The 22,679-nt window shown below is 27.7% G+C and overlaps 2 protein-coding genes and 1 non-coding gene across 5 annotated transcripts; 2 read left to right on the top strand and 1 right to left on the bottom strand.

The window, feature by feature from the left end:
- The first annotated feature begins 918 nt into the window (after positions 1-918).
- On the top strand, positions 919-5,770 carry LOC114190554 (glycinol 4-dimethylallyltransferase-like). 3 transcript variants are annotated; one of them, XR_003605827.2, is made up of 14 exons: positions 919-1,052; positions 1,150-1,200; positions 2,165-2,451; positions 2,579-2,662; positions 2,763-2,837; positions 3,428-3,511; positions 3,605-3,694; positions 3,786-3,887; positions 4,054-4,149; positions 4,241-4,312; positions 4,402-4,500; positions 4,926-5,004; positions 5,249-5,353; positions 5,464-5,483. XR_003605827.2 is itself a non-coding variant. In XM_028079491.2 (13 exons), the coding sequence occupies exons 1-13, from the start codon at positions 1,001-1,003 to the stop codon at positions 5,503-5,505; spliced, it is 1,239 nt and encodes a 412-aa protein (XP_027935292.1). In that variant the 5' UTR covers positions 919-1,000; the 3' UTR covers positions 5,506-5,770. The 3 variants fall into 3 exon arrangements, 2 of the variants coding, with proteins under 2 accessions (XP_027935292.1, XP_085532374.1); XM_028079491.2 differs by lacking the exon at positions 4,926-5,004 and having other exon boundaries at positions 5,464-5,770; XM_085676248.1 differs by lacking the exons at positions 2,165-2,451; positions 4,926-5,004 and having other exon boundaries at positions 925-1,052; positions 5,464-5,770.
- Positions 5,771-9,434: 3,664 nt separating this feature from the next.
- TRNAC-GCA (transfer RNA cysteine (anticodon GCA)) lies at positions 9,435-9,505 on the top strand. Its single transcript has one exon. It is a non-coding gene; the product is annotated as a tRNA-Cys (tRNA).
- Positions 9,506-11,061: 1,556 nt separating this feature from the next.
- LOC114190049 (GDSL esterase/lipase At5g03610-like) lies at positions 11,062-15,895 on the bottom strand. The gene is made up of 4 exons (XM_028078805.2): positions 15,628-15,895; positions 15,339-15,533; positions 11,949-12,220; positions 11,062-11,801 (listed from the first exon to the last, which is right to left on the bottom strand). Exons 1-4 carry the CDS (start codon positions 15,674-15,676, stop codon positions 11,283-11,285), a joined length of 1,035 nt encoding a protein of 344 aa, XP_027934606.1. The 5' UTR covers positions 15,677-15,895; the 3' UTR covers positions 11,062-11,282.
- Positions 15,896-22,679: the final 6,784 nt, after the last annotated feature.

The raw sequence follows: 22,679 nt of genomic DNA, 5'->3' as shown, positions 1-22,679 counted from the left end.
CTAAAGATTATACCACAGTTTTTTAGGTATGGTATAGGTAAGTATAGTTATAGGTAATAGATAACGGTTTTTAGTATGACAATACTCTTAGAACCGTTGCTTAAAATTCTCACAATAGACAACAGTTTTTCAGGCTGATTTTAGACGTCACAAACATTTTTAGACCACATTTTTACTAATTTTGTCCACATAGTTTAAAGCAATAGTTAAATATTCATGGACTTTCATGATATTTATACAACATTTATAAAAATGTTGTTTTTATCATATGTTTAAGCGATAATTATTTAGTCATTGTCTAATTTAGTATAGTCTAAACTACAAAATTTTGTAGTAATATTCGCAACAATTTTTTCTACAAGAAATTCAATTTATAAAACAACTTATTTTTTCCTGCAAATTTAAATTTTGCAAGTGATTTTCTTGTATATATTTTAAACTTGCAAATATTTTCTTATAAAAAAATCACAAGTAATCTTTCTTGTGAAAATAAATTTGTACATATATTTTTTCTATTAATAATTTTGCAAGAAATTTCACTAAACGTCTTTTACGATAATTTTTTCAAAATATATAATTACTATTTCAGATCTAGCTATTTTGGTCTTTATATATTTTTTAAATATAACTTTATTCAATTTAAAATTTTAAATACGTTGACATTTTTACATTTTAATTAAATAAATTCTTTTAGTACTAAAAAGTTGAATTCAACTCTAATGAAAAATAAATAAAATATACGAAGAAAAAAAATGTTGTTCAACAATTCACATGACCATAACATTTTTTTAATATACACCGTATAGACGGAAATTAAGGGAATAGTTGAAGTGTTCACAAACATCTTGAACGTTATTTCTCCTTAAGAATAAAATATACAAAGAAAAAAAAAACATTTCATTGACCCTTTTTGCCTATAAAATTTCTCATTCCTCTCTTGTCTTCTGGTATCTCTTATCTGTTCTACAGAATTTAGTGTTACTCTGTGTGATCGGTTTCCATGGCTAGGGCACATCTTATATCTTCTCCTAACGTCTCTTCACTCACAACTGGTACTTATATATATACTCACCGTCTTCTAATTTGCTTCATTTTTCTCTGCAAACTTATTTTGTGAGTAATATGTGGAAGCATGCATCGTAATTGTAGGTTCAAATCTTTGGGGCAGGAAACTCTCCTTCAACACTATTTACTTTCAAAGTATGCCTCATCACTTATACCTTATTCCTTCAACTAATTACCTTTATCATGGTTAATTATTTAATTAACTTTCTGATGAGTATCTCACTCTTTCACATCTTTTTGGTGATCTATATTAATTGAAATTGTTATAAAATTAAAAAGTGCACATGTTGATTTAAACTTTACAATAGTCTTCAATAACTGGATGTAATAGGGGACTTATTATTTGGTTAGCTATCTGAGTATCTCTCTAATAATATCTTGTACCTCTATTAGTGGGTTAATTAGAGGAAAGAATCACCTTTAATTATCATCTTTTACTATACATAACATAATTCTTTTTAAGAAGTTTTCAAACAGTAAATATTTGTGTGAGACAGCTGACACTTACGTTAAACACTTTTTTGTAGTATATGTATTTGTGTCAGACGGTCTTCAAAAGCTGACACTTACGTTAAATACTTTTTTGTAGATATATGTTGTGTAAAGTGAAACTTGACTTTTATAATAGTCATCAGAAAATAATAAAAGCCAATTTCTCATGTTATTCTTACTTATTATATATTTTACAAACCATTTCTATTCAACAAGTTACTTGATGCTGTTCTATTTCATTTATAAAAATATTAATAACAAATAAATCAATAGTAATATATTTAAATAAAAAGTTAAGTATACTAATAAATTCTTATGAATATATAAGTTTACATTTAATTTATTTATTTACTAAAATATACTTCATAAAGTAAGAAGAACAATAATAATTGGTTATATATATAAGTTATTGCTGATAAAAAAAATAATAATAATAGGATTTTTCTTTTTTTACACAAACAAACCTACAGTGTTTTTTAGCACGATTTTTCTAATTTCAATTTTGAAATTTACTATTTTATCTATTCATCATCTTGACATGGTTTAGTTTCAATAGTTTTAAACTAATATACCTTTTCGTTGTGCACGCTACAACTTTGAACACTAGGTACATTAGGTTCTGATGGATCAAAAGCTTCTAAGCACAGTATAAAAGCTGAAATACAGTATAATCCTTTGAGGTTTCAACAATCACCTTTTAATCATAACTACAAAAGCATTGATAGAGGAGCAACATGTGAAGTAACCAATAAAAATTATGTTGTGAAAGCCGACTCTGTTCCATCTTCTGAGTCAGAATCTGAATCTTCCAACTCCAAAAATATTGTGAACTCTGTCAAAACTTTTATGGCCGTTTTGTACGAATTTATTTACCCTTACGCATTATTTGCTCAGGTAAGTACAAACTTTTCTATGATTCTCAATCTTCAAAATTATTGTCAATTTGTTCTTTTGTATTAAATACCTATTTGTATGACTAATACCGTTGCTATTTTAAATTAACTTAATCTGTATTTTACAGACATCAGCTTCAATTTCTGCGTCTCTGCTTGCAGTAGAAAAACTATCAGATATATCTCCATTGTTTTTTATTGGTTTGTTGCAGGTGACACTCCAAATATATTGTTTTTTTGAAACACAGTTTAAAATTACCCGTTAAATTCAATAAAAGTCATTCTTTTGAGTTGTTTTTTCGAATGTTGCAGGCTGTGTTACCCCACTCTTTTATGCTTCTTTACGTCAATGGAGTTAATCAATTGTTTGACTTTGAAATAGACAAGGTATGCTATGAATAAAATACTATGGATCATTGATAAATTATTTCTTCATTTGTTTATTGTATAAGATTCATCTAGAGTTAAATATTCAGAAACATGTATAGAGACTAAGTTTACGCGAGAACGTCACATGCACAGTAATTTGAATAATTTATATAATTTGTATTTTCAAACTCCTTTTCCATAATTGAGGTTTACTGCCGTACTCCTACCTTTTTATTAATGGGAGCACCCAAAATTTGACCAAAAACCTAACTATTGTTCTTATTTTAATTAATTCAGTTTATGGACATATTATAGTAATTTTACATATATTTTATATATTACCGAATTAATTAAAATAATTGAAAATATATTGGATTGTTGGAACAGTTTATTAATGTACTTTAACCTTGTAAATGGTGAGAATAATAGTTAACAGGTCACTTTATAATTTCTTATAAAAAAAAAAAATCCCTTTATAATTTTGATTCGGAAGTCTTCCTATAATTACCATATCCTTTGATAGGATGGTGAAAGGATGTAACTTCTTATAGTTTACAAATCTTTTGGATGTTTCTTAGAAGTAATCTATGTTACATGTTTTATTGCAGATAAACAAACCATATCTTCCATTGGCTTCTGGCAAAATATCCTTCAGAAGTTGCGCCATTATTGTTGCCTTATCTGCAATTTTGGTGCCATATAGATCCATCACTTTTTATAATAAAAGATTTTAAGACGAGCTTCATATAGAAAAATAAGAGTTACTGGTTTATTCTGTTTTACAGGGTTTAGGGATTAACTTGATGATAGGTTCTCCTGCATTGATTTGGAACTTTGTGTTGAGCGTTACATTATGGACTTGCTATTCTGTCAATGTAAGTTCTTTTCAATTTCATTTAAAGTGTTTATTATGTTTTAAGGTATAAGTAATGGTGCATTGATTATTCTTATATATATATTCTGCAGTTGCCTTTCTTACGATGGAAGAAAAATCCGGTGCAGACATCACTACTCATGTTTTTTTGTTGGACACTTTTAATTCCAATTACATACTTCCTTCATATGCAGGTTTTGCCCTATCACTAATCTTTGGCTCTTATAGATGTTAGTTTTGAATAAGCATGTTTTAACTTAATTATTATGACTTTCAAAGAATAATAACAAATCAACCATTTGAATACACCAATCAGAAATGGATTTATTAAATTACTAATTGTTTGTAACAAATGTTCAGACGTTTGTGTTGAAGAGGCCACTTGTGTTTACAAGATCTTTGATTGTTTCTCTGCTGTTCATGAGTTTCTACTCTATTGGTTTAGCATTATCCAAGGTAAGTGTCTTTATTTTCTCAGACATGTATTAATTTTCCAACATCAAGCTTTTGGTCAAATAATGTAAAAGCTTGTATTGGATTTTTGTAGGATATACCTGACGTAGAAGGAGATATAAAACATGGCGTTGATTCTTTCGCCGCACGTTTGGGCCAGAAAAAAGTATATATATGTTTCTTAAATTCAATGTTTTCTTCTTTTGTTATGCCCTCTTTGTATAACATTTGACTGATTCTAAAAATCTTTGATAGGTATTTTGGATTTCTGTCTTCCTTTTTGAAATGGCATTTGGAGTTGCCTTTCTGGCAGCAGCATCATCTTCATCTCCCTTTTGGATTAAATTTGTCACGGTAACATACTTTTATTATACGTATATATATAGGTTGGAATTGTTTAGGTATGCAGACTTTCTTTGTTTCTTTTTCCTCAACATGGAGGTTGATTTTTATGAACAAAGTCTTATAAAAATACGCTGTTTTGGCTGAGTATATTCTTTTAATGTTGATGTTTTCTTTCTAATACACTAAGCATATTTTTTTCTTGTTTTGTATATTTGTCTAATATGTTTTGTATATTCAAAGAGATGCTTTGAATCTCTTTTCTTCTAATATAGTGTCTCTGTCTTTTCTCGCTATTCTTTTCTTGTTCATCATGTCAGCCTAAAAAATTTCTTCTTCCTCAATAGCCCCCTCACACCTCAAACCTTCACTCTATCTCATTAAAACTTTCTGATGAAAATTATCTCACTTTGAAATAAGTGTTAGCTACTCTACAGGGATTCAAGCTTTGAACCTCTCCATTCATACAAAGTTTCTTGGAGTTCAACAAACATCCCTAATGTTTAACATTTCTTGGTAATGATATGCCATATATCTTTATTTAGATAAACAAAAGATTTCTCTAGAAAAGTGTTTTTGTCTTTATGGTGCAGATTATTCCAACTTTTTAATCTCGACGTGAAGGGTACAACTGATCTTTAAAATAAGCAATATTTTAGTACAAACATAGGTTTATTGTTTTTTACATATCATTATAAATGAACATGAAGTTATTTAAACTTATGAAGAAAATTTAAACATAATATGTGCTATGTTTTAGAGTCTGGGAAATGTTGCTCTTGGTTCAATTCTGTGGTACCAAACCAAATACGTAGATGTGACAAATCCAGCTTCTGGTAGATCCTTCTATTCATTTATGTGGAAGGTAATTATTCTCTTAAAAATTGTTTCCATTTGATTAGTTTAATATCCAGATTATAATTTAAAGGAAAGAGTTATCTAATAAAGTAAGTACTTATGTGTTTGTTTTTGCAGTTGTTGATGGGCTCATATGTTCTCCTGCCTTTAATTAGATAAGGTGTCACTCAAGATTAAACCAAGTTTTCAACACATGCAACAGAAATACACCCTTCGCATCTAAATTTATTGAAGCAATAAACATTACACATATATGTGTTCCTCTAGATATGATGAGTTTTGTATCACTGAGGGGTTTTTTTTTTCTTTTTTCTTAATTGTGTGATGATTTTCATTAAAGGAATAAGAAAATAGAAACAACTTGTTATGATAAGATTAACCAAAAGTATACGAGTGGTAGTAAATGAGCTTTTTTCTGCTGCAAGTGTTATTTTATAAATACTCAATAAAAAATCATCACCCTATGTGTCACAGAAGCATAAGTCTTTCATTGTATACGTTTGTATATGTGAGGTTCACAATCAAACTTACACATCAAGTAGAATTTGTTGTAAAAACTATGCTTCTTGCAATAAATATTTGAAACACTGGAATATAAAGGAAGACGTTTTTTAGGACAACGTGAACAAATCACCGAAAACTTCAGACAAAAAAAAAAGTTAGATCATACTAAAGACAAATATAAAGACAAATAGAGTCAATGAACAATATTATATATGAAACATTATACATTCTTTATAAATCAACATCATTCGTGGATAAAATATGAATACAAACACAAAAGCGAATTAGCAACGAAATAATTATGAAATTAGTAATAGAAACAACAAATAACAGCAAAAGTACAAATTAAACTAAAAATACATGCAGTAGCGATGGATTACTTATAAAAATATTAGAGATTAGAATGCAATTAGCAATGGATTCCAAAATAAATTACTAATCGAGGTTGTCATACAAAATTAACCCATCTCTTACATTTAATGGATTAATCTTGCGTTGATGATGAGCTTAACTTCAATTAGTTTATATAGAGATTATGAAATTTGAATTGTTTTATCTTTTCATGATTTACAATATAAAAACATGAATATCTAGTATCCAATCATTAAACACGAATTTAATCCATAAGGTGTGTAAGTCTCTATCTAAGATTAGAATTAGGGTTGTCAAAGTGAGATCTAACTCACACAAGTTGGTTCACCACGAATTAAGCTTAAAAAGAGTCAGTTCAATCCGACTCACTTTTGGTAAGTCAAAAATTTTACAACCTGATCCAACCTACCATGGGTTGGTAGGTTAGTGGGTTGACTCACTTACGAATTTTTTTTTTTTTTTTTGAACAAGAGTTTTATAAATTTATTGCATTACAATGACAGTGAACTGACTTAATTCATTTTTAATAATATTGGAATCAAAGTGTTCACCTAATTCTTGATATATTATTTTATAGATAATAGTTAAAGATTAAAGTATCTATGTATATATAACTTGACAAACAAATTAATTAAACATTCAAACTATTCAAATAATATTGAACAAATTCTAACATTTAAAAATATGAAATTGCAAACTTATATAGTTAGAAGTAGTAAATAATTATAACAAAAAAAATTAAAAGAAAGTGTAAAATAATGTGTATGGGTTAAGTGAGTCAACCCATATTTAACCTGGGTTCGAACCCGTTTAACACGTGGGTTAAGTAAGTCGGGTTCAGTTCAACTCACTTTTAAAAAATCTAAATTTTTATCAACCTAATTCAGCTCGTACCCATGACCTTTAGCTCACGGATTAAAATTCATTTTGGCATTTCAACTCAAATTTGCAAAGCTAATGGAGGAAAAAAATAAATTTCAAAATTCAAATATTAAAGGGCATCTTCATTGATTGGGCCAAGATGTTTTGCATTTTTTTTTTTTACTTTCATTCAAATTTTTCTTAATTTTACCTTTCTTGTTTTTACTTTTACATTCAGCCAAGATGAATGTGGGTTTTCTGATACTTAAATCATTTCAATTTGCTCATTTATCCTTAACCCTCCAACGTTCACACCCCTTGGCCTATTGGGCTTAACAAACTCAAGTATACGATTACTATTTTAACACTGTCTTTTAAACCTAAGAGGCTTTTTTGTATTTTGGGGTCAATTGGAAGTCAAATTTGTATAAATGAATTCTTTTTTCTTTTTGCGAAAATGGGTCAAGTCGTCAGGGTGGAGGATGACATTGGAGGTGAAGTCGTCCTTTCCCGACCGGTTTCTTTATTTTTATTTTTAAAGGTAATGTCGTCCTGTTAGATGACGTTTTTTCTATTTGAAAAAAGTGAAGTCGTCCTCATATATGACGACTTTCCTTTTTCAATTTTCTTTTTTGTTTTTTGTTTTTTTCTTTTAAAAAGTTGATGACTGAAAAAATTTTAAAAAATAAGGAAAAATAATGAAACTGAAAAATTAAAAAAAAATAATAATCAAAACTTAAAAATTAACAAAAAAAGAAAAATTTGAAAAATAGGAAAAATAATGAAAAAAAAACTGTTAAATCTGAAAAAAAAGGAAAAATAAAAAAAAAATCTGAGATATTTAAAAAAAATAATGAAAAATGAAAATTTTGAAATGAAAAATTAAAAATAATTAAAACTGAAAAATTTGAAAAAAAAAAGTTAAAAGTGAAGTCGTCATGTTAGAGGACGACTTCACTTCTCAATTCAAACAAAGTCATCCTCTCCAACGACGACACTTACTTTAAAAAAAACGGCAGGGTGGAAGACGATTTCATCCTGAATGTCGTCCTACCTCATAACGATTTGACACAATTTAAAAAAAAAAAAAGTCAACCGAATTTATTTTACAATTATGTGGTCAAATGGACCCTGAAATACAAAAAAGCCAACTTAAGAACATAAAATACATTTCAAAAGAATCTTTTATCTCGTCATGTAACTTGTTTAGTTCCCCACAATTGAAAGATGAATGGTGTGGGTTTCATTTATTCGTAAACGATCCTCTTAAATCCTTGTAATAAGCTTCTGCATAATGTATATTTTCAATTCTCATATATTATCGCTCCAAAAAAATGCTTCATTAACAACACATTTCAAAAATAAAAAATTATAATTGGTTCCTAAATTGGTCACTAATTAATTAGAGACTAATTTAGAAACCAATTTCTTTGATAGCAAAAATCTTGGTAACTAATGTCTAGTGATTAATCTCTTTTTGTAGCTAAAACCTTGATAGCTAAATTTTATAAACTAACTTAAAGACCAATTATCATTTTTTATTCATAATAGTGATTATTTTAGTAACCAATAAATTTTTATTTTCTAAACTGGTCACTATAGTGACTAATAATTTGACCACTAAAATTGATTGTTAATGAGATGTTTTCTTATAGTGTAATTCTTCTTTATCCCTTTTCCTAAGACATATAAAGAAGACTAAGAATACCATGATCGATAGATTGAAAACAACTATAAGATTTCCTTAGGTGGATAAGTTGCCTAAGTTCAAACTACGAGATTACTTAATGGAAGTTATACATGTGAGGGGTTGAGACACCAAACTGAGTAAGACAAATTAATCTTTTTGTTCTTATGGGTCAATCAAATCCATGTATTTTAGCTATGAAATTTTGAAAATTTCCTCTACATCTATCATGCCCGCTCCGAATATAATCTTATTCTTATGATTTCATATACTCTGGATAATAACAACCCACATGCATCTCCAAGACATATTATTCTTCTTAAATAAATTTTTATTTTTAAATTTTACGATCAAAATGAAATGTATTCTTGTAATTTTTTATTTATTAACATCTAATCTTATAAATACAGGTAGTTTTTTTTATCAGCAAATTATAAATATATATATATATATATATATATATATATATATATATATTGATTGGTTATGTATCAATTTTTATTTTCTGATCTCATTAAGAAAAAAAAATTTCTATTCAAATATTCAAGAATAATTCATAAAAGAATAGTTAACGGTTGCGATTTGTCTCAAGATTGTTTTTCAATTTTTCAATAGAAAGAAAAGGGGGGAGTATTCTCAAAAACTTCATATCTATATTTTTATTGGCGGCATGGCCGAGTGGTAAGGCGGGGGACTGCAAATCCTTTTTCCCCAGTTCAAATCCGGGTGTCGCCTGATCGATAAGAAACTGATATATATATATATATATATATATATATATATATATATGTGTGTGTGTGAGAGAGAACTTGGGGTGTTTCAATCCATATACAAAATTATGTAAAATATTTTTCAAATAGATTGTCCCCATGATATAGGATAATATCTTACATTTGCAATCCAAAAACTCCTTTCCTATATATTTCAATCCTAATAATGATATTCATAATTCTTCATATTAGATTAATTACACAAGTTATATTCGTATATAATGTGCTTACTTCATTGTCCATTGTCTTGTGTCATGTCCATATGGAGTACTTATGTCCGATAAGGTTTCATCAATACCATGTAACCAAACATGGCCTTAAAAATATGAATTTCTCTCACAAAATTTTTTCACTTTAAACCTCTTTCCTGTGATGTTCTGCTCAATCACTATGTATTTGATTGGTTTTAGTTCTCAAAGGTTTTGACCAGATTTTCTTCCTGGTAAGTCTTTATTCTCTATTCATTTTTCTCCATATACGTCGGGTATCCGTTATGCGGGTACCTGTGTAATTTTTTAATATCCTGGGTACCATGGGTATTTACAAAAAAATAAAAATAAATATTTAATAACATATTTTAATTGTAAATTCAAATAAAATACAATTCATAACATTCATAAATTTCAAACAAAATCCAAATAACCCATTTAAATAATGTTGAATGACAATTTACAAAAAAAGAAATGCAATTTTTTTTAAACTAATTGATAAAGAAATAACTCATTCAAAATCAATGTATTAATATATTAATCATGTTTTTTTTTATTTTTTTAATTTAAATTAGAGTATAGCGGATACGAGTATCCACGGGTATGAATACTATGATACCTGTACTCGTCCTATTAACATGCGGGCATTAAAAATACATGTACCTGTTATCCTCGGGTATCCATTTTCTACCCGTTGTGGATTTTATCTGCGGATACATGCGAGTACGGATTTTTTTGAGATCTCTAGTTCTATTACTTATGTTTCTTCCCATTCAAACCATTGTCTCCTCCTCAAGCCATTTATCCTTCCAGAATTTTATCCAAGATCTTGATCCAATCTTCCATGATCACATTCATTTCAAACCAATTTTTGTTGAGGCCCACAAGTGTTTCTTAGTCTCTCCACCACCAAGATTCACCCTAACCACGTATTATTAAGATCTCTCCTTGACCTATACTTAGACTCTATTATATCCTTTCACAATCCCTCATTTTACGTTCCTATAGCCTCCACTTCCATTTACATAGGAAATCTAGTAATGATCAACCGTGAGTTCTATGATATTCTATAAAAACTTATCTTAACCTACCGATTAGGAGTATTTTTTGCAGGTATCCACTCCACAGTGTTTGGAACCGAGACGACTACTGGTTAAGAAGAGTGCAAAGAACAAAAGAGTGGAAATGGTTTACTCAGCCCGTTGAGAACACTTTGATGGTGAACCATCTCGGCTCGGCTCGCGACCAGGTTAAAGAACTCGTCGTTACCTTAATTTGCATTTTAAAGAAATAACATATTCTATCGCAATACTTTATAAATTTAGTTTTTTCCTATTTAAATAACTTGAATACATAATTGAAAATCCTTACAAATTATTAATCTAAACAACATCTGTCACAAAAAGAACAGTCTATTTAAACATGCACATTTTTGAATAAAATACAACCAAAACACAATTTGTGGACAAATTGAGAAATGAAATGAGGGTGCATCATTATTACACAACAAACAAGAGCCCTAGCAACAGCTCTTCAGTATCGGATTTGTTGAAGAGCCTTTGTGGTTTGCAACTCGTTGTACACGGCAAGCCAACCAGCTTGAGTTGGATGCAAAAGGTCCCAAAAGAAAGCTGATTTGGGATTATCACACACCTTATATTTCTTGACATTGTTTTCATCCACACTTCCACAAAAATATTGGCTACTTATCCCAACGCAACAAGGCTCGAGTGCGTCCTTGATGTTATTGCTAGAAGGGTGGTTCAGCACCGACAAGAAACTATCGTAGAGATCAAGAACTATGAATGTTGTTTGGTTCTTGGTTTCTTGGTTCAACTTGGTCACAGCTTGGTTCAATAAGTTGTTGTGGAGCAGTACGAGGTCATTGAAAGTACTGTTACATTTTTGGAATGAAGATGAGGCTGTGGTTTCAGGAAGACATCCAAGTGGTTGTAGACCATTCACAACAATTTTCTTCACTCCAAGACTTTGGATGCGAAGCAAGTTGGTTGCAGTTTGATTAACCACAGAAGCGATGAAAGACGGAAAACCCTACATGCATATATATTCAATGAAAAAGTGAATCTTAATAACTTGAAGATTTTAGCACATTATAGTTGTCGTTGCAGAAAAATAGGATGTTAAAATTCTTGTAACATAATTGTAACACCACATCGCATATTTTGGACTTGGCTTTACCTGAATAGAGCCATTTCTTGCCAAATAGAAGTTGTAATCATTTCCTGCGACAGAGACAAGTGCCACGGATTTGCTGAGATCTGAAGCTGTGTACACATTTTCTTTGATTAACTCTTGGAAAAAATCGATTTGGATTGTCATGTTTGGGTTTTTGGAGGATGTGTCGAACACACCAGTACCACCATATGCAAAGTTCATTCCGTATTTCAAATTTTGTGGAATGAATTTCCTAAATTTGTAGGGAAGAGGCGATTTGAGTCCCAAAAACTTAGCTGCACCAGAACATTCAATTTCATATAGTTAATTAAGTGTGTTGCAAGATCAAATATTCATTACTTGTACTAGTGATACCAAAGAGAAAAGGTGTGAGATCAATTGATTGATGTCATATAATTCCATGAATAATAAATTATAAAACAATCTGGCATGATTCTGGGTACAAAGAAAATAAAATAGTAGCAATAGAAACTGATAAAACATATAGTATTTTTTTTCATTTGTCTTTATACTTTTATTCGTTTCTTATCATTTAACATCTTTTCAATAAATAAATGAATAACGATTCTCTTGCTTTTACGGACAAGGCCCGTCCAGGTAGAACAGTACTAAATGATTGATATGCAAAAGCCAAGCGTAATATTTTTATGTGATAAGACTCGTTCTAAATGAGAAATAATAGCTATATTTTTTTTCAATAAATACTAGCTGTACATTTTACGGATGATTTATATATAATGGATAATAAAAAGGAGATATGCTATCATCTGATTTAGGTTGGGATCTCAAAATGATTCCAAAAACTACGAAATAGTGCACAAGAATAGATTATGTTTAATAAATTAACACTATATCATGAAAAAGTAAAACCCTTGGTTGAGATTTTTTATCAGCAGGAATAAAATCAAATTGTTGATGTGCTTTTTCTGAGTAAATGCAATGAGAATGAAGTTAGTTAAAGAGAGAAAGGAGAGGAGAATAAATATTCGTACGTATAAGAAATGATTATGTTATTATTAACATATGTATGGTGAAAAGCACATAAAAAGTTAAATATCAACAATATTTGTCAAAATGAATGGAAGAAGGGATTATCTATTTATTTATTGCCAAAGGGGTAATATACGTGTATCTTCAAAAAGGGAACAAGTGGACGGCCAATCAAATATAATATAAGTTTTTGTGCAAAATAAACAATGACTTAACTGCTTCTTAAAATTATAGTAACATATATACGTGTAACGTGTGTGTGTATATATATATATATATATATATATATATATATATATATATATATATATATATATATATATATATATATCAACAAATGTGATAGCACCCATATCGTTGATCCATTATAATTTATTATAATTTTCATTTGGTGTTTCACTTGGAGTTTTTAAAATGTTAAACCTTCTATTTCATTTGTTACTCTTATATATGGTTTACCATATTTTAATATCTAGTCATTTACAATTTAACTCTTTTTTTACTAAGTTTGTAGAAGATTCTTTTAAAATTAATAAATTAATCTTTTACAAAACCTTTTTCAATTTAATATAATGCATATATAAACTTTTAGTATTTTGTAATATATGTAAAAACTAAAACCAATGTATTTTGTAAAGTTATTTTTCTTCAAAGTTTAAAGAGTTAACTTTGAAAATCTTGATTTCAAAACTATAAACTATTGGAATGATTTTTATTTGAACTAGCATAAACACAGGCGCGATATTGCGTCTATGTGTACGCATTTTTTTAAATATGAATGATATTATATTAGTAGATAACAATAGTGTAATGTTATTAAGTTAATATATAAAATAAATGTATATATATTAAAAATAAAATAAAATGAATATAGAGAGAATAATTGTTGATGAATAAAAAAAAGAAAAAAAGATAAACAGTTGTATAAAAAATAGGTAAAAGTAACCGTTAATTTTAAAAAATTTAATAAATAATTATATTATAAAAAGTATAATTGGTATTATGAAATGTGAACACAAAAAAGTGAATCTTCTTTATATTTTATATATTGTTATAGATTATTATCATATATTATATGTATGGATCTTGCTAACCTATGCCCTAAAGACACTAGTTAAGGATAGTTAATATACATGAAATCTTAAAAAAGTACATAATTAAGTGTGATATTAACTAAAATATGACCCAACAATCATTTAATGCAATTTTATTTTAATTAAATGACAAAAATGCACATAAATGTATATACATGTGTGTTTAATATTTTATTTAATGTTCATCAATAAAAATTAAAAAATAATTAAATAATTAAATAAATATATTTTAATATTGTTAAAAGTTAAATATAATTAAACAGAAGAAAATTTAAATTAATAGAAAAATTAAGAAAAAAAATAGTGTTGAACATCTAAAATTATAAACGAAAAAATAATTAAAATATCAATTTAAGTAGAGACTTTAAAATTTTCAAAATCCTTATTTTGTATAAAAGAATTATTGTCTAAAAGTTAAAAGGGTATTTTTGTTTTTAAAAAATCTATAATATATATTTATACTATTTTAATTAATATATTTAATTATTTTAGTTTTTAATATAAAAATAATGATACTAATGCACGTTAATAATTCTTTAATTAATGTCCTTAGAACTTGTTAGTATTCTACATGTATTATATGGTGACATTGTGGCTTTTGCAATGAAAAAACAACTTATTATATCTCACCTAAACCGACAGACAATAAAACAATGTTTTATTTTTAATTTCGTCGAAAACAAATGCAATGCTAGAAGAGTAGGTGTTGGAAGGTGAAACATGATTGTAATAATGAACATTGTCTAGAAAGAAGACAGCACAAACAACAATGTAACTTTTGTGGTGTTTTAAATCATTCAATAATGCACTATGCTCTGAACACAGTCATATATATATATATATATATATATATATATATATATATATATATATATATATATATATATATATCCACAAATCTTATAGACAATAGCACAAGAAAGATAAAGTGGCAAGTCAGAGAAAAAAAACGAACCCCACCCTTTCAAAAATATATAATCAATGCGTCATTGATGTGTATTTTATTCATCAATTCTCATTTTTCTAAAATTCAACTTTTATTATACTGGTATTTTTTCACGTCACCAATATTATATTTTTTAATTTCTATCTTTTCTTCTTGTATCTCCGAAAGCAAATTTAGACATATGGACACAAAATTTACTAACTTAATACACAAAGGAATTGATCAAAGCATCTGAATTGGAAACATGCAGCTTTTCTTGCTAAAGAGAAGAAAAGTTAATATATAAAATGAAGGAAAAAGCGTGCACTTTTCAGTGTTCATTTAATTGACATGATGAAGAGAGAGAAAGAGAGGGAGAGTTACCAATGTAGTCCGTTATAACTCTACCGTCGGAGAATCTTCCGGCAGGTTTTCCGGGAAAAGTTATGCCGTAAGGGTTTTTCCAGGAACCAGGTTGATCTATTCTCGTGTTCCCAGTATCGACATAGGAGTCACCGAAAACAAACAATTTTTGGTAACTGGTGGCATGAGGTTGCAACCTAGCCTCAACTCTGAAACCTAGTACATGATTTTGATTAAAAAGACAAGGAAAAACATTAATTAAGTGATGAAGAAGTTATTACTAGAAAATGGTGTAATGATGCATGCATACCTGAGAGAAGTAGAATTGCTAGAGAAAGAGATAAGAGGGAAAGTTCCATGATGGAATGAGGTATTTGAATTTTGTTGTGAAGTTAAAAGCAGAGAGGAGAATGAATGAGGGTGAGAGAATAGTGAAGTGTTTGATGATGGTGATGATGAAGATGAATGAGGTTTTATAGTGAAAGAATTGGGCAACACGTGGAATTTGGGAATTTTGAAAGTGATAGTTTAATGAAGATTTTGGGGTTTGATTTGTCGTTGGGTGGTGAAAAACACGGAGAGAGTTGACAAGACTATAGAATGTAAAGATGGCTCGGTCTACTTTTTCCCACCACGAACCTACGGAACAAATGTTAAATATTTCTCATTTCTAATCACATGTTTAAAAACACATGTTTAAATTATTATTTTTTATGATTTTTTTTACAAATATTTTTTTTTTTTACTTAGATTATGAAGTAAAGTTATATATGTATATATGTAACATATTTTCTTATATTTATGAAGAGAAAAGAATTTAAAGCTTAGAAGTTTTTTTGTTGATACGCAAACTTTGTTCAAACGTGGACAGCTTATTGCAATTATATATTTTCCATGAGGAATGATAATGGGTCTAAAATCAAATCCAAGGCAGCTGCTACGCGTGTGTATTTTATTGAAATGGTCATTGTATTAAATATGTGGGCAAGTGGCAAGGAGGTAGTTTTATGTCCAAATAGTTATATCATATTTCAAATTTTGATTGGGTTAAATGTGTTTCTTAATCGGAAACTTTGATTATAAACTTTGATTTTGACTCTTGTAAATGTGTTTTATGATAAATGAGGGGGAATGACCGCTTTCATTTAACGGAACTTGGACACAAAAAATGTTAAATTAGAGTTTTTATAAATAAATTAGTTTTTAGTTCAAATTTTTTATTTTTTATTTTTTTTAATGTATTGAATTCATGCAACATGAATATTTGGTATTTTAATTTATATTTCAATTCAAGGTTATTTATTATGTACATAATTCCTAATACAGTTCAAGATACATTTATTAAATTTTACAAATTTTATCTTGTACAATAAAAAAACACAAAATCCATAAATTTTATAATTTATGATTAAATTAATTTGGAAAAAATATTATTATGGTTCATGTCAATTTAAAAAAATCTCTAAAATCATACTAATTTGAGAAAAACTTCATTTTTGAAAGACATCGTAATAGAAAAAATCAGAAATCTAATATACGTAAATGTAAATGATAATAAGATATTTATTCATGAGAAATCTTGTAAGAATGGGTTTTCAACCTCTTTATTGTCTCATCTCTCTCAATCTATCTCTTAGCCTTTTATTTATATTCCAACTCTTTCTTGATGACTTGTTGTGAAGACCGGAGACAGAGCCATAATCTTTTATTAATCAACGTCTATCAAGTCAATTTTTATTTTATCTTTATTTTATTTTTTAAGAAATAAAGATATATAAATTATTATTATTATATATAACTTAATATAAATAATATAATAATATGTAATTGTAATTTAAAAATATATAAACATATGTAAAAAGTAAAATTAAAAAATTATGGGGGGAGTCGTAGCTCCCCTATGTCATTAGCAAGTTCTGCTTCTGACCGTTAGGATATTCAGTTTGGAAAAGGATATTGATGTCACACTAAATAAATATGAGAAGGTAAGTAATAAGTCATTTGGATGAGCGGCATCACAAGCATTATAAAATCAAATGTAAGGTTCTTATAACTTAGAACTCAACAAAACTCTCGCAAAAAGAAAATTCAATTTTCTATCAACAAAACTCTTACACAAAGAAAATTCAATTTTCTATCATAATCCATATATGTCACATGTAATCTATCTTTTTAGGGTTCTTCTAACTAGTGACTTTAGGACACTGACTAAGGATAATTAATATGTCTTGAATTTTACAAAAGCGCATAGTTAACTATAATATTAAATGAATCTTAACATAATCATCATAAATAAAATTTCTTATTTAAAAGACAAAAATGTCCATAAATGATATACAACTCTAAATAATAATATATTTGATGCACAACTATAAAAAGTTAAAAATTAATTAAATAATAAAATAATTATATTTTAATATTATTAAAAAATAAAATATAATTAAATGTAAAGAAAGAAAATTATTTTGAAAGAGTGACAACAGATATTATGAAGAAAGGGGAAATTTGTTCACCTGAAAGTACAATATTTTCATCGTAGAAGAGTTTGAAAAGGACTAAATTTCAAAGAAATTCTTTTTTTACAAAAATTAAAGATTGTACTTTTCAAATATTTCAAACTTTTTTTTTTTACAAAAGTTAAAGATTGTACTTTTCAAATGTTTCAAGCTTCCATGGAGAGACTCTTCATGTGTTAGAGATATATTTTCCAAAGTGTTTATTTTATGTCAGAGCTATTGATTAGAAAATCTAAATGACACTCTTGTCTTTATAAAATCTATTATATAAATTTATATTATTTTAATTAATAAAATTAATTATTTTGAGTTTTGAATATAAAAATGATAAAATCAAATATCATTAGTTATACCTACCATTGTCTTGGTTAGTATTCTCCATCTTTTTGTAAGATAAATGAGACAAAACCCAATACATTTCACATTAATTCTAAAATAACTAATAATTAAAATCCATTAATGTTATACAGTGTCTTGGTTAGCATTCTCCATCTTTTTAAAGATAAATTAGACAAAACCAATACATTTCACATTAATTCTATAATAACTAATAATTAATATCCATTAATGTTATATTTAATACCCATTATATTAATCATTATTTTTTATATTTAATTAAAATATAAAGACTACAAGAAAACTCCCAAACCCGTCATATTATTCTCTCATCCTTCCAATCTATTTGTCTTGAATATCATGAGTACACTTTAAAAAAAAAAAATCAATGAATCAAATATCATCATTTTATTAGTTTTCCAATTTAGAACTATAATTTGTACACACAATTAATTGATCGAGACCAAATAATTAATTGGTGCAACAACTTCTCACAATTTTTTTCGCCATTTTTCTCATATTGTTGAATAATAATGGGTCTAAAATCAAATTGAATGCAAACCAGGTAATTCCCAAGGCAGTTGCTACGCGTGTATAATTTTTTGAAATGGTCTATATATTAAAATATGTGAGCAAGTGGCAAGGAGGCATTTTCATGTCCAATTTGTTTTTTTTAACTAGTTATATCATATTTCAAAATTTGATTGGGTTAATGTGTTTCTTAATTTTGAACTTTGATTTTGACTTTTTGTAAATTTTTTTTATGATACATGAAAGTTAGAACTTTTCTGATATTTAATTTGGAGAAAGATATTAACGCTACACTTAAGAAATATAAGAGTGGGAGTGGTAAGTCATTTGGATGATCGCCATAGACATCACACCATCAAATTTAGGATTCTTATAACTTAGAACTCAACAAAACTCTCACATAGAAAATTCAATTTTTTATCGAAATTCATATGTCTCATTTGAAAGTATATATTATAAGATAAATTAGACAAAACCCATACATTTCACATTAATTCTAAAATAACAATATTTAATACCCATTAGTGTTGTATTTAATACCCATTATATCAACCATTATTTTCTATATTTAATTAAAATACAAAGACTACAAGAAAATTCAAAAAGACTCTCATATCAAGACATGTCAAAGTGAACCCAACCCGACCCGGCTCACTTTCTGGTGAGCCAGAAATTTTGTAACCCGGCTCAACCCACCATGGGTTGGTGGGTTAAGTGGGTTGGCTCACCAACCCACCTAAATTTTTTTTATTTTAGTATTCAAATATTTAAATAAATTTTTAAGTAACCCATGAGATGACAATCATAGTAAAATCAAGAACCAATGTTTTGATCATGCTCACCACCAATATATGAAGAATTATTTCCAAAATAGTATCCATTAGTCTAAGAAAGCATGGCTAATATTACAAATTTTCTGTCATACTATTCAACAAAATATAAATAAAAAAACTATACATTTTTTTCATGCTAATTTAGAAAAAAATTGTTTATAAGACGGTTATTTGAGTAATTTACTATAAAGATTATAGTTAAAAATTAAAGTATCAACATATATATAACTTGACAATCAAATTAATTAAACATTCAAACTATTCAAATATAATTAAGCAACATTCTAGCATTTAAAAATATGAAATTGTGAAAAAATATAATAGGAGTAGTAAATAATTATTAAAAAAAAAATTAAAAATTAAAAGAAAATTAAAAAAAATTAAAAAAAAATTGTAAAAAAAAATTGGTGAGTTAAGTGGGGCCAACCCACCTTCAACCCGGCTCGAACCCGTTTAACTCGTGGATTAAGTGAGTCGGTGGCGAGCCGGGTTGACTCACGGATTGAAACCCATTTTGACATTTGTACGTATCATTCCCTTCTTCTTCAAATACATTTGTCATGGAATATCAAAAGTACACTTTTTTCAATAAAAACATGATATCAAGATGAAAGATAATCCTTTTATTAGTTTTTCAATATAGAACTAGAATCTCTGCACACACTATTAATTGATTGAAACCAAATAAATGGTTAGTGCAACAACTTCTCACAAAAAGTTTTTCCTCAAATTGTTGAATATACCAAACAACAATATATGCAGAAAAAGCATCATCTTTACCATTATATTTTCCTTTCTTTTTCTCGCCACTTCTTTTTCTTTTTTATTTCTCTCTTTTTCTTTTCTTCTATATTTTCTTCAATTTCTTTTTCTTTCAACTCTTCTTCTTTCATTTCTTTTTCTCTCAACTTTTTCTCTTCAATTCATTAAAAGAAAATCTTCGATTAAGAATCAATTTTAAAAACAAAAATTACTTGGTCATTATAATGATCAAATTAAATATCAATTAACAAAATTAAAAAATATTGGTTACTAAAATAGTTACTATTATAAATAAAAAATATAATTGGTGACTTATTAATGAAAGACTAATTTAGAAACTAATTCATTTTGGTAGCTAGAACTTAGGTAGTGAAGTTTTAATGATCTTTTTTTTTTAGCTAAAACTATGATAGCTAATTTTAAAGATCAATTTAATGACTAATTGTATTTTTTTATTCATAATAGTGACTATTTTAATAACCAATAATTTTTAATTTTGTAGATTGCTATCTAAATTGGTCATTATAGTTACTAACAATTATTGGTCACTAAAATTGATCACTATTTAGAAGTTTTCTTGTAGTGATTTCATTCTCTCAAATCCTCTACAATCTTTTTTTTTTATCTTTCAACTCTTTTTCTTTAATCTCTCTATCTCTCAACTTCTTTTCTCTATTTTCTTTTTCTCTCAGCTCATACTCTTTATTTTCTTTTTCTCTCAACACCTCCTCTTTTATTTCTTTTTATTCACTAATTTTCTTTTTCTCCATCTTTCTTTCCCTCATCACAGTATCATCATTCTTTTTCCAATATTCATCAAACATCTTCTCTTTATCTTTATACCTTAGCTCTCTTTTTTCCCTTGTCAAAATTTTCTTTCAATTTCCTTTCCATATGTTCAATAAACTCATCAACAAACAATTTGTGATAGTTAATGAGATGAAGGGCACTTTTAGCACCAATACCTGTCATAAGTCTAAAAAAATACAAATAAAAATTGGAGAAAGTATATATATAAACTCACTCATTGAATATCAAGAGTTGAAGCTCTTATACCAACTGATGAGAAACGAGGGGGTAAGACCATTCTGATATTTAGTTTGAGGAAGATATTGACGCCACACTCAAAAAAGATGAAAAAATGAGTGATAAGTCATAGAAATGATCATCACAAGTTATTGTGATAAGATCAAATTTAGAGTTCTTATAACTCAGTACTTCGCAAAATTCTCACAAAGATAAAACTCAATTTTTCATCAAAATGCATATATGTCCCATTTGTATTACAACTCCCACTTTAGCAACAGTTGCCAACATACTAGTATCACCAACTTCCACTCAAACCCCAACTAAACCTATTGTGGCAACTTATGCAAAAGGATCCCTACTTCCAATGAACTAATGGGACAAGATCAGGTTCAAAACCAGATCAAAACACCAAAGGTTCCTTTATTTGGAGGAGAGGTCCATTATGGCTAAAAGACAAATTTAGCTACAACCTGGTGAATATGAGATGATTTCTAGAGATTCTTGCAGAATATTCATTTGGAAAAGCTTGCAAAGCCTGTTGACTACCACAACGAACTCATTGTTAGAGAGTTCTATGCAAATATCCTCACCAACATTTTTATAAACACAAAATTTTCATGGATCAAATGGAAGAAGACAGGGACTTTCCTTTTTGTTGACAGGGGCAACCACGACTCTCAGGTTTTTTATTTTATTTTATTATATATATATATATATATATAATTTTATTATTTATATTAATTTAGTTTAAACAAGCTTTTTTAAAATTTGAAAACCACATTTTCCTCTTCTTCTATTATTTCTTTTTCTCCTTTATTTGGTTTCTCCCTCTTTCATACCTCCATCTCTTTCTCACCTCTTCTTTCTATCTCAATTTTTACCCTTAATCTCTCATCATTTTCAAAATCAAATTGCACGAAGGCGAAATTAAGGAGCTAATAATGACATTTTGGACCGAACAATTTTTTCTTTTGAATAAGTTGATTTTCTACCCTTTTTTTCAAAGCAATCTATTTTTATCTTTTTGTGGTTTTTCTATATTATTAGCAGATCTCTATCGGTTAAAGTCATAAAATCTGAATCAAATTGTTGATCAAACTCTTCCTTGAGTACACAGAGTTATTTTAAGCTTTAAAGTTGTGTAAGGGAAAAGTGATTCCAAATTTTATACAATTGTTCTACGAACACTTATTCAAAACTTGAGAAAAAATGGTTGGAATAAATTTTTTAAAAATGTGACTTCTTTTTGTGAAAAACATGATAATGATGTGCCTAATTTTGGTCATTTTCATTCAATTTCTTGAAGCAAATCAATTATTTTTTTTTATCAAAATTAGTATTATGATTATGTTAAT

Source organism: Vigna unguiculata, chromosome 7 (assembly GCF_037176805.1).
Source record: "Vigna unguiculata cultivar grain cowpea cultivar isolate G323 ecotype 2 chromosome 7, ASM3717680v1, whole genome shotgun sequence".
NCBI classification, from domain to species: domain Eukaryota; kingdom Viridiplantae; phylum Streptophyta; class Magnoliopsida; order Fabales; family Fabaceae; genus Vigna; species Vigna unguiculata.
This window is presented reverse-complemented; position numbering and strand designations above follow the sequence as displayed.

Coding starts and splice junctions, on each gene's coding strand:
- LOC114190049 (XM_028078805.2), bottom strand. CDS start 15,676: ATGGAACTTTCCCTCTTATCTCTTTCTCTAGCAATTCTACTTCTCTCA. Junction 12,221..15,338: donor AGTTATAACGGACTACATTG/GTAACTCTCCCT, acceptor GTTCTGGTGCAG/CTAAGTTTTTGGGACTCAAA. Junction 11,802..11,948: donor CAAGAAATGGCTCTATTCAG/GTAAAGCCAAGT, acceptor ATATGCATGTAG/GGTTTTCCGTCTTTCATCGC.
- LOC114190554 (XM_028079491.2), top strand. CDS start 1,001: ATGGCTAGGGCACATCTTATATCTTCTCCTAACGTCTCTTCACTCACA. Junction 1,053..1,149: donor CGTCTCTTCACTCACAACTG/GTACTTATATAT, acceptor TCGTAATTGTAG/GTTCAAATCTTTGGGGCAGG. Junction 3,888..4,053: donor CATACTTCCTTCATATGCAG/GTTTTGCCCTAT, acceptor ACAAATGTTCAG/ACGTTTGTGTTGAAGAGGCC.